The sequence below is a fragment of the Chlorocebus sabaeus genome, chromosome 7 (assembly GCF_047675955.1).
Source record: "Chlorocebus sabaeus isolate Y175 chromosome 7, mChlSab1.0.hap1, whole genome shotgun sequence".
NCBI lineage: Eukaryota > Metazoa > Chordata > Mammalia > Primates > Cercopithecidae > Chlorocebus > Chlorocebus sabaeus.
Window position 1 is genome coordinate 26,071,872 of NC_132910.1, and position 12,726 is coordinate 26,084,597.

Here is a 12,726-nt window from a genome sequence, read left to right on the forward strand (position 1 = left end):
CAAGTTTCCAATTTCTCTGGGAATGACTCTAATTGGCCCAAGTTTATTAAGTGCCCACCTCAGACCAATCAAACGCAGCTGGAGGTGGAGTTCAAAAATATGGCCAGGGTATTGGGAAGACAGACCCATAGATGTCAAACACACTCCCAAATGTTTTAGTTCCTAAAGAAAACACATGGTCAGGATGGATTATTTCAAGAACATTAATGGGTAGGGTTTACAAAGCATAAGGTGTTTAAAAGCAATAGTGTTCAAATTTATTTTCATTAGTAATTCATGGTAAAATGAAAAATTCCCAAGTAACCACGTTTACTTTGTTTTAAAAATAAATTTATTTTATTACATGATAATATTGACAGTTTACATAAACAAAGTTATTTAGTGTATGCAAAGCAACTATAAAACACATTTTGAAAATATATAAACATCTTTGAAATTCTTTCTTGATACCAGATCTACCAAATTTTGAGAGCCACAATTGACATTTTAGGATCAAAACAAAATGGCTTGAGAGATTTTATTGGTCAGCCAAACTCGGTCCAGGAAAAAATGAAACATTTAGAGCATTGTTTTGTGTTTTTAAAAACTCTAAGGGATATTTATTTCAAGATCCTTTTGTATCAAAGAAGACTACATAAGAGAAAGGGCACGAATGAGCTTTTGAAAATAAAGCATATACAACATGGATCAGTTGGATATAATTGTGCTTCAAGTATGATCATTAAATCAGGAGAATAAAATAGATTTTGAAAAATATCAGTTGCTCTTACTGATAGGGAAGCTATTTCTGTATTACATATAAGTACAGCTCCAGCTTCACTCAAAACACCACAGATGCTAGAAGGTGATATACGATTTCAGCATTTGTCTGAATTCTCCACTTCACTATGGAATCTACATTGCAAAGTAAAATTTGCAAAGATTCTAAAAAAGAAGCTGCTTGGCTGACACACACAATTTGGGGGGCATCTTCCATCAATTTTTGTAAGTGAACCACCTAATCAATGTAAAAAATTAAATATTCCACGAACTATTGACTAAATGTAGATTGTGCTTTTCCAGGTTTAAAGCAGTGTTTATTAAATATACCATGGAGTAAAGGAGCACTTGGCAAGATGGTCTCAAGTAATAGATGTTATGGTCATGAATTTACTGCATCAAAATTTACCTGAGGGCAATCATATATGCTGTCATCAAGAAGAACGCAAATGAGGATATGGTCACAACCAGTCCCTACGTGGTCTCCCCAGTGTTGTCACTGACCATTACTCCCGCATAAACAGCCTCTTTCAGTAATATTATTTATATTTTATCAAGCATAAACACTTACCCAGGGCTTAAGGAATGCCAAGCATTTACTTTTCCATCTCTATTCATTTCCTTAGTTATGGGGCCAATCTGTTTGCTTTAATAATGTAAAAATGTAGTCACGTCATTGAGAATTTATAAAGGAGTAAAGAAACATAATAAAAGTCAATTCTATAGAAAGCATGATGGTAACAGCAATATAGGCCAGGATTTCTCAGTCTGTGTGCCTGTAGGAAGATGGCCTTGACATCTCACAATTATACCAAAACACAGTTCAGTATAAAACCTTGGGTTATGTTATTGAGTTAGGTTGCACCGATTCAGATGAACAAAAATGATGGTTAAAAGCACAGATTTTGATTTAGATAAAGCTTGATTTCTATTCTGTCTCCAACAATCTCCAACTGCCTAAATCTGGATTCGATTATTTGACTTGAGTTCTTTGGCCCTGTTTCCATATGTAGGAAACGAGGATTATAATATCTATCTCATGGATTGCTGAAAGGATTAAATGAAATAATATATTTCAAACTTATTAGCACATGGTAAATGCTTGATAAATGGTAGCTTTATTATTAATTCAATTCCTAAGACCTAACCTCCTTTCTACTTTTCTTTTTTGTTTGACTAGTAATCCTGGTGACAATACTTAAATGAAAGTTTATTGAAACTTCCCTTGTGTGTTGTTGCTACATAACCAGTTGCTTTTTTTCCAATTACTAGATAATAATCATATAATTAATATTCTTCTTATTAAAAAATAACACAAACTAAAGTTGCAAATAAAAAGTAAATACATTATTTAAAATTCATGTCTACTAGCTGTTTTACTGAGACACATTCTGTCCATTTTCAAATGAGCAAGGCATTTTGCAGCTTGCCACCAGCCTGAAGGTAACTTCATAGCCTCTGAGAATGAAGAAAATAACAACACGTCACTTAAAAAAAATGGACTATGCAATAATAATAATAATTTAAAAATCCAGAGCCAGTGATTTTGTTTTCAATTCAGTAATGTTGTTTTTGGAATAAGTTAGGAGCACATACAATTTTTCATCAAGCATTTACCAACCCCATTAAGCTGCTGGGATTGTCTGGGAGTGACTCTTTGTACAACTGAGCAGTGGAAAGACACTACTCTCTCATACTGGATGTCAACAAGGAAGCTTGTAGCCCTAATTGCTACTGACCTTTCTTATAACCTAAGGGGAACTGACCAAGGATGAAAGCCAACTCAGAACAGTGAGCAGAAAGAAAGAAATAATATGTTTCCTTATGTGTGAGCCTCTGGTTTGACAAGTGTGAAGCCCACCTTACCTCTGGACTACCATTCATGTGAGCCAACACGTTGCCTTCACTTTAAGCCAGTTTGAGTTGGATTTTAAGTTATTACAAACTATCCTGCTCTGTTGTGCTAGTTATGCGTCATGTGCCTTCTTGGAGCCTTTCTCTGCCCTGCTCTGTCTCCAGGAGACTGACCACTTCAGATTCCATCACCAGGGCTCCATTGCCCTCTGGTTTCTGGTGGGTTTAACTAGTAGGAGGCACCTGCTGAAGATCCGAAGGCAAAAGGAGAGAAAGTTTGGAATACTTCTTTCCCTATTTCCTCCCTCTGTCCTTGTTTATATCTGACAGTGGCTATTCCCTCCACAACCACAGATCCTGCCTAGGGGACCCTCCTGCAACGTGCCTCTGAATGCTAAGGTAATATTTACCTTGGCCCTTCCTATAGGAAGGGCAACAACTCCCAACCATTCCCAAGCTCAGGGAGCCTCAATGTACTTTTCTTTAACCTTGATCCATGGTTCTTTCATAATCTCTCTATTGGATCATCTGAGAATATTTGTGATTCCTGCACAATCCTTACAGATGTTACATTTAAAGAGCTTATAACAGTGCTTGACATTGTGGTAAATGCTCAATATATGTAGTTATTATTGCTATTGTTATTTCCTTTCAATATGAAGTGTCTATATTAAAATACCTCTTTCCTGTGCCCAAAACTTAGAGAGAAAAATTATATAAATGTCCCCACAACCATGCAGTATTAGAATGCCTATCTCCATGGTAACATGCAGAAAAAAGATACGAGAGAGTATTTTATTTGGTTTCAGATTCTATGAAAAAAACATTGATTTATTTTTAGATGTTTTTTAAATAAAATCAAACTCTAGTGAATGATTTATTAGATGCAAGTAAGCCCAGTCTCACCAGTGAAATGTCACCTGAATAGTTTTCTATCAGCAAGTTTATCTCACTTACATTAAGAAATATTTGTCTCTTCAATATCTTCATTGATAGGAGTTATATCTTTACCCAGAGTTTGCATTTCTTCTTCTTTCTTCTTTCTTTTACGACGTTTCCGAAGAGGACTTAGAAAATACATGTTAGAAATTAGTATGGGTGTAGTAGTTCATGTGAACACAAAATTATACATCAAAAGATCCTATGATCTTATTTACAGACTGTTAAAAATGAATATGTTTCTTTTAAAAATATATATTTAGGGTTCTCTCTTAACCCATCTCCTTCTCTAGGTTCAGATGATAGGTATAATAGGCAACAGTGTGGGTAGAAAATAGTTATCAAAACAGAAAGAATATGTCACTTATATTGATGGAGTCTAGTTAGCAGAAGAAAATTTTTCAGGCCAAGTTATTCTACAAAATAGACTAATGAGTATTACATAGTGTACATATGGTGTACAAGAAACAGTACAAATTGGAAACAGGCATAAGAAAAACAAGAGTGACGTAGCCTTTGGATATATTAACTAGACTTCTAGATATATTAAAAAATGTGTTAGATATTCCAGGCTGCATTCCTGTTTTCCTAAAGTACAACTCCAAGTTGATATAACAAAATAGGCTGTTTCCCAGCTTTGCCCAACTGATTCTCTGCCCCAAACCTGGCATAGTATTTCTTCTTACCTTAAGTAGGTAAAATAAAAATATAGCTTTCAATTTTATAGTTAGAAAGTATCTTACAGATTATTTGGTTTAACACTCTTGTTTTACAGAAAATAAAAGTTCAAAGATGTTGAGAAATTTGCCCAAAGTCTCAAAGATACATAATGGAAGAGCTGAGACAAAAATTAAATACTTTGGCCGAGGACAGTGGCTCATGCCTGTAATCCCAGCACTTTGGGAGGCCCAGGTAGGTAGATCAACTTGAGGTCAGGAGTTACCAGCCTGGTGTACACGGTGAAATCCCATCTCTACTAAAAATACATAAATTAGTTGGGTGTGGTGGCAGACACCTGTAATCCCAGCTACTCGGGAAGCTGAGGTAGGAGAATTGCTTGAACCCAGGAGGCAGAGGTTGCAGTGAGCCAAGATCATGCCATTGCACTCCAGTCTGGGCAACAGAGCAAGACTCTGTCTCTAAATAAAGAAAGAAAGAAAGAAAGAAAGAAAGAAAGAAAGAAAGAAAGAAAGAAAGAAAGAAAGAAAGACTTCCTCTACGGTAGTGTTTTTTTCCCTAGCACATTGCAAAGAAAGGAATCACGAGAACCCTCTTTATGTGTGGTCCACAGTGAAGGGTAGATCCAAGAGTTTAGGAATCTGGGCAAGCTTCTTAAGACAAAAAGATACCACTTTAATATGATACTTTTTTTTTTTTTTTGGTAGCATACTTAGTGGTAGTCCTGTTCTGCAAAAAATAAAAATAAAAATAAAAATAAAGTTTACAAAAAGAAACCAATTTAATTAAGAATTGTCCCAGAACCAGGTACTGTGGCTCACGCCTGTTATCCTGCTACTCAAGAGGCTGAGGCAGGAGAATCACTTGAGGCTTGGAGTTCAAGACCAGCCTGGACAACATAGTGAGAGCCAGTCTCTTAAAAAAAAAAAAAAAAAAAAAAAAAAAGCCTGGCGTGGTAGCACACACTTGTATTCCCTACTACTCAGGAAGCTGAGGTGTAAGGATCGCTTAAGCCCAGCAGTTTGAGGCTGCAGTGAGCTATGTTCGCACCACTGCCCTCCAGCTTGGGCAAAAGAGTGAGACCCTGTCACAAAATAAATAAATAAATAAATGAATACAAATAAAAGTTGTGCAAAGCCGCTCTGTCTCAGAGAAAAAAACAGGATGTTTCCTGATTTTCAAAGTTCTGATATATAATAGAAAGTAACAGGAAAAACAAAGTAATATGGTTTGCACATAAAGTTTATTATTTTAATGTGGCAAAGCAAAAAAAATTATTTTTATCTTTCAATGTTATTGTGTTATGGTACAGTTTTAGAAAATAAAAGTCTTATGTAACCTACTAACAAACATAAAATATAGGCTTTAAGACTAAATGATTGTCTTTTTTAACTAGAAAATTTACACAGATTTTATTTTAAATTATAACAATTTTTATTCAGTAAATGATAAAAATCATGTATTATGTGTTTTATTATGAGTACTTCTATATTAACAATGGCAAAGCTCAAAAAGTAGATTTATTTGAATCAAAGAAAAAGCAAAAGAGAATGTAGGAAGGAAGAAAAGAAGAAAAACTATGAGCAATACTATTTCTCAAATTTACTTAAAATTAAGTTTAAATATACTTACTGACAGCATGTGCAGACACCGATGACCAAAATAATAAAAACTACCATAACTGCTATCAAACAAATCACCAGAATCTGTCCTCTGTCTCCTTTCAGGTAAAACAAGTCAACTCTCTCACACCTTGCTCCAATGTAGCCTTCATCACAGCTATAAAACAAGAAGAGGGCAAGGAAGTAAAAGATGCAAGACTTTTAAGAATCTCTACTTCTTTTCTGAAGAAATTAACAGTTTTCATTACTTGAAATTAACAAAGAACACAGTTCCTTTTTTAAAAAAAGGTACACTACTTTGTTGACTACTAATTTCAATTTTTTTGCTTTGCTGAAAACCTGTCACCACTTGATCATTAGACATTATTAATATGTCTAATATAATTACATAAGGATGATGACAATTAACTAAAATGTATTTTAAAACTTTAGTCTCTGAATTCAAAAAGGAAAAGAGGATAAAATTTCCTCCACAGCATTCCCAGTGCTTAAATACCTCCATGACAAGGAACTCAGAAATCTCCAGGACTTCCCATTTCATCACAGGATAACGCAAATAGTTGTGATGTGTTCAAGCTCTCTTATAAATTTTATAAAAATTGTATGGTTTTATATGATCAAACATGCTAATGCAGGTGAAAGTTCATAACACAATGTTCCATAAACGTTAGATAGAGAGAATGTTCCATAAATGTTGTTTCTACAGAATTTCTTTCCTCCTTCCTCCTCTGTAAGTGCTATCCATTGATTCTAGTTCTACTGCTTGAGGGCATCACAGATTAGGTCATGCCCTTCTATTACTCTTCTATTCACTGCCTCCTTCATTACATCCCTGCAAACACCTAGTTCTTGTCCTCTTTAGCTCCTTTATCTGATTCCTAAAACCACATTTGCAGATCTGTTCACCATTCCCTTCACTCTCCTCTCAACGGCCTCCCTTGTTTCCATGGCCCTCTTCAAGGGAATGACCAGAAATCAACAATCTCTCTTCATTTCCCTCATTCTCTCAGCTTTCTATCAATCTGCCTTAGGATATATCTAACATAAACAGATGTCCCAAATCTGAGATTATAGTTATGTATCCACTTGACCAAGCTGGGGCTTGTCTGAGTAACGCCCAGGGCTAACAACTCGGTGATTTGAGTACTCCTCATAGAATTATCTGAACTGCATCAGAGAATTAAGGTACATTAAAAGTTTGGGGACATTTTAACCAAAATTATGTGTTGTAACCTCAGTATCTTAGTATTAATAAATATTTTCCTTTATTAATATTAGGAAAATAGTAGTAGAAAATATTAATAAATATTTTCCTTAAGAGAATATTTCAAATGAAGTCAAAACACAAAGTGATACTGGTCCTATACATAATTATTTAAATGTCAAAAAGATTAAATTCTTCTCCTTAGAAAACTTCTGTGCACCCCCATTTTCCTTTAAGAAAGGATTTACTTCAGGGCTGTTCTATACTTTATGCTCGACAAAAGCCAACGCAGTCAATCCTCACAAAGCCTGTATTTCTCAAGTGAAGAGATCCCTTAATGCCAATATTGTAGCTGAGACAGTGCTTCAAAACAAATAAACAAAAAACAAGCTCAGTAACAGCCATCAGTTGAAAGGTGAGGCATAAAGCAAGCAAAGGAGAAAAGACACCTAAAGGCATCTATTATAAAAGGACGCAAGGATGAATGAAAGAAAATTGTTTCCTGCATGCGATATCAAAAATCTATCATACGTAAGACTAAAACTAGGGATGGGGGGAATCACCTTTTTTTTTTTTTTTTTTTTTTTTGAGATAGTATCTCACTCTGTCACCAGGCTGGAGTGCAGTGGCGCGATTTCGGTTCACTGCAACCTCCACCTCCCGGGTTCAAGCGATTCTCCTGCCTCAGCCTCCAGAGTAACTGGGATGAAACCACGTGCGCCACCATGCGCAGCTGATTCTTGTGTTTTTAGTAGAGACAGGGTTTCACCATGTTAGCCAGGATGGTCTCAATCTCTTTTTTTTTTTTTTTTCTAGTTCTTCTTTTTTTTTTTTTATTATCATACTTTAAGTTCTAGGGTATATGTGCATAACTTGCAGGTTTGTTACATATGTATACTTCTGCCATGTTGGTGTGCTGCACCCATCAACTCATCAGCACCCATCAACTCGTCATTTACATCAGGTATAACTCACAGTGCAATCCCTCCCCCCTCCCCCCTCCCCATGATAGGCCCCGGTGTGTGATGTTCCCCTTCCCGAGTCCAAGTGATCTCATTGTTCAGTTCCCACCTATGAGTGAGAACATGCAGTGTTTGGTTTTCTGTTCTTGGGATAGTTTGCTTGACCTCATGGTCCGCCCCGGTCAGCCTCCCAAAGTGCTGGGATTACAGGTGTGAGCCAACCCAACTGACCGGGAATCACTTTTAATTGCATGTATAGGAGAAGGATTTGTCAGAGTTTTTAAAAGGTTGGAATTAACTCTTACAAATATAATCTTTCCCAACTAGCTTAAATATTCCTCTAACAAATTTACTAAATGTGATATTTTTAAACGATAGCTTTGCCCATAAAATGCACGACAATTACTTTCTACTCTTCTAGAATGTTTTCCTAATTATATGCTGTGGGATTGGTGGCTTAACAATGCTTTAACTGAATTCCTCATTAAGCAGTACTTCCTGTAAGTTGTACCCCAATGAATCCATGCTAAAAGGTCAAACCTTAACATAGCTGGTTATAGTGGTTCTTATGATATTTATGCTCTTCAGCAAACCAATGACATATCAGCTGATGTTTATTTTCAGTGAGTGTATCTCTTATGTAAGAGAAGAGGCAAAGAGAGCAGATTCTAACTTTTCTTTTATTAAATGGTGATTAAGTGGGTTTTTATTTAATAAGCATCTTATACTATTTAAAATCAAAAATAATTTTAAGAGATGTTCATGATCCTTAAGGGTACTGCAAAATTGGGCGTTGGGATCACTATTCTGAAATAACCACCAGAAACTGTTGTAAAAGATCTATAAACATTAACCTGATCCTTATTACCACCTTTGAGGTATGTGCTATCATTAACACCATTTTATAGATGAAGAAACTGATGCACAGAGAAGATAAGACAATGGGGATTCAAACAGGCAGTCTGGCTCTCAAGTTCATGCTCTTAACTGCATAGTAGATGTGCTGTGCTGCATGTATAAATAAAAATTATGTATCTGGAAACAAATTGTTCCTTTTCAAAGGAAGTACTGAGAAGATTACTAGGAGAAGATGTGCACACTTTGGTTTTTCATGTAAAAACAAGAGCCCACAAACTCCCATGTTTGTGGGATCCCATGATCCCAAGAAAAGGAGATATTTCTGGTTTCTCAAGACAGCGTTATCACCAATGGCAAGGGAGTTTTGCCTGAATCTGTGCTATATCACCTGAAACATCAGTCCTAGGTTGATTTTCTACTACCCATCTCATAGCTATCTTGGGAGGATGAGGCAGGAGAAGCACATTAACCTAGGAGTTTGAGTCTAGCTTGGGCAATATAGCGAGACCCTCTCCCCCCCAAAAAAAAAAAAAAAAAATTATTTTTAAAAAGTTGGGGCCGGGCGCGGTGGCTCACGCCTGTAATCCCAGCACTTGCGGATCACGAAGTCAGGAGATTGAGACCATCCTGGCCTAACATGATGAAACCCCGTCTCTACTGAAAATACAAAAAACTAGCCAGGCGTGGTGGCGGGCACCTGTAGTCCCAGCTAGTCTGGAGCCTGAGGCAGGAGAATGGCGTGAACCTGGGAGGTGGAGCTTGCACTGAGCCGAGATCTCCCCACTGCACTCCAGCCTGTGCAAGTCTCCGTCAAAAAAAAAAAAAAAAAAAAAAAAAAAGTGGAACTTTTTATTAATGGCATACTTAAATACGTTCTTAAAAAGTTGGAACTTTAAAAATTATTAAACTCTTGCTCTGTGCTGGGTACCACAATTAGTGTTTTTTGCATTTATTATTTTGCTATCTTCACCACTTGACAGGACAGTATTATTACTCCTTGTAGATGATAAAACTGAGGCTCATAAAAGGTAACTGACCCACTGTTAACACTGCTTATAACTGGGGAAAACAAAATCTTACTTTAGGTATATCTGACTCCAAAATCTGTGCCCCGTCTGTTATGATCTTCTGCTTCCCATTGACTGTGTATTATTCCTCTACTAAGAGATGTTCCGTTCAGATTAAGGCCTTGGTCTGGAAATTTAGTGTAGCATTAGATGGACTGTAATAGAGGCACTATTTGTTCATGCATCAGTCATTTCTTGTGCACCTAGTAAATTCTGAGGGCTGTGTTTGACACTGAAATACAAAAATGAATAAGCCATGAGCCCTGCCCTCTAGGAGCTCACAGTCACAGAAGGCACATTTAAAGAAACCACCAGTTATGCTCCAGTGGATAAGAGCTTTCATAGAAGTGTGGCTAGATCACAGGGGAAGGCCATCTAACTCAGACCTGGGTGTATGCCTGAGAAGGAGGAAGTCAGTGAAGGGGTACACAAGGAGATGATGAGTGCAGTGCATCTTAAACCATAGCAAGAATAAGCTTTCTAGGCTACGAGAAGAGCATATAATAAATCATGAAATGAAATGTAGAATTTTAGAAGAGCATTTAGGAATATGGTGAGATATAGCTAAAAAATAAAGCCAGGATCAGGTGATCTATGAAGGCTAAGAAATCGAGTGTAAACTTTACATTGAAGGGAATAATCTGTGTGTTGATCCTAGGCAGGTAGATTACACATTGTGATTTTCATTTTAGAGGGCAGCAATATCAAAGAACAATAAATCTGCAGACATAGGAACCAATCACGAAAACGTATTAAGCTAAAGATCATTAATATTTTTAAAATTCAATATATGCTTCCAAACCAGGGAGCAATTAAATGAATTTTTTAAAAAATTAGATCTATCCCTCTCAACACACACACACACACACACACACACACACACACACATGCACACACACACACTTCCTTATTTTCTTACATTAGCAATTGTTATCTGCCTCCAAGTATTATCCACGCATATTTCTTTTTTAAATTAAATATATTTAAGTTTTTAAAAAGTTTATGACCCTTAAAGTTTCCACAAAATTAGGATTTGGAATCATTTTTCTGAGAAACTTATGAGAAGAAAACTTATATACTGGGGCAACTATGCAGAAGAACACAAACGTTCTATGAACTTTAAGTCAAAATTGCACTTGGAGAATCACCTTCCACTTCTCTAAGGAAAGGTCCCAGGAAGCACATTAGTGGGACATCCTTTTAGAAGAAAACACATATTTAAAAGATGCAAAAAGAAAGTTGTGTATGCCTGAGTAAAACTGAATGAGGCTCAAATACAAAGAGTTGAAAAGAAAACTCTTCTCCCAATTCCCCACTGTACTAAACAGGCTTCACTAATCTCTTATTTATAAATAAGACTAATTCCTTGCACTTAACTGACACCTACTAAAGTAGCTCTTAATTTGGCAGGAATTTCCTCGTATTTACACTAACTGTAAACCACCTAACGCTTGCCAGAATAATTCATTTCCATTTGAACCACCCAGGAGATTATTTGAGCCGAAAAGAATCAGTTCTGCTTGCGCAAGAAATCAGAGGACACTGCCCAGCCCGGAAGTGAAGCTGAACTCTCACATACTCATATTTCAGGAGGAAAGTGTGCGTCAGTTTCTCCATAAGTAGTTGCTGAGTGGGCCCCTAAACAAGTGGCTGGGGGCAGAACCAGGCAGAACTGTGTTCGGACAGATGGCATGGTTAGCTCACACTTTCCAGTCCTGGCAAGCCCCAGGCGGGCACCATTCTGCACCCTTTTGCTTGCTGGCTGAGGACACTCCACTTACACACAGGAGGGCGTCTGCTCGGTCACCACGAAGCGGCATCTCCCTTTGATGCAGTAATGCTTGTATTGCTTGGGGCACCTAGAGAAGTGGCCTTTCCGCTTTGATTGTGTGGTGGTAGCTGGAAAATCAGAAAAAGTTCAATAAATCAACTCTTTTTAAATATTCGCTTGTAAATAGAATCATATTCCTATCTTGCTGCCAGTTTCTCTGTAGAATATACTTGAATCTCTCATTTTTCTTTCTCTCTGCATTGGGATAAAATTCAGACTTTTGTGATTCCAAAATAGCTCTGGAGATTGGACAATGGGGATCATGGTGAGAATGTTACCTACTTTAATTAAGAATTGACTTCAACCCACCTTTCAGAAACTTTAGTGTCATTTAAAGGGTAAAACACAAGTACAAGAAGAAGAAGGCTTTCATTCCATGAACGTTATCAGAGCCATGCTAGAGAAGAGAGGTTTTTTGTTTGGTTGGTTTTGGGGTTTTGTTGTGGTTGTTTAACTTAAACACTTCCATAGTATTTCCTGGGTGCTAGATGCTGGTCTGTTTGCTTTCTGTATATTGTTCATTTAATGTTCATAATAGCCTTGTGAGGTAAGCACCATTTTAATCTCCAATTTACGGACGTACAAAGCACAACACATGGAGGTTAAGTCACCTTCCAAGATCACACAGATAGAAAGTGGCAGAACTGGGACTCAAACCCAGGGAGTGTGCCACTGAGTCCACGATCTTGACTGCCACAGACACTCTGGCATTTTGTTAAGCCAGCTGCTCACCAGGTGTCTGTCACTGACTCTCAGTCTGATGCAAGCAGAAGTCACACCTGCCTCCGTGGGCAATTGTGTCTCTCATTTGGCCCATGAATTCTTTCTGCTGTTCTGAAGGAGGAGGAAAATACTGAAAGCTTCATGCTCTGGATTTCACTCCTGAACTGACTTCCTTGCCTTACCCTTTTAGGGGTTTGATTGCCTAATTTTTCAACTGAGGGTAGTAACA

The 12,726-nt window shown here is 37.1% G+C and overlaps 1 protein-coding gene across 1 annotated transcript in view; it reads right to left on the reverse strand.

Annotated features, from left to right (window-relative positions):
* Positions 1 to 313: 313 nt before the first annotated feature.
* Positions 314 to 12,726, reverse strand: part of BTC (betacellulin) — a 51,502-nt gene continuing 39,089 nt past the window's right edge. Inside the window, exons 3-6 of the mRNA XM_007998900.3 lie at positions 11,725 to 11,842; positions 5,863 to 6,009; positions 3,571 to 3,680; positions 314 to 2,217 (exon numbers count right to left, since the gene is read on the reverse strand). Coding sequence (XP_007997091.2) covers positions 3,572 to 3,680; positions 5,863 to 6,009; positions 11,725 to 11,842 — 374 coding nt within the window. The 3' untranslated portion in view covers positions 314 to 2,217; position 3,571. The remainder of the gene's footprint in view (positions 2,218 to 3,570; positions 3,681 to 5,862; positions 6,010 to 11,724; positions 11,843 to 12,726) is intronic.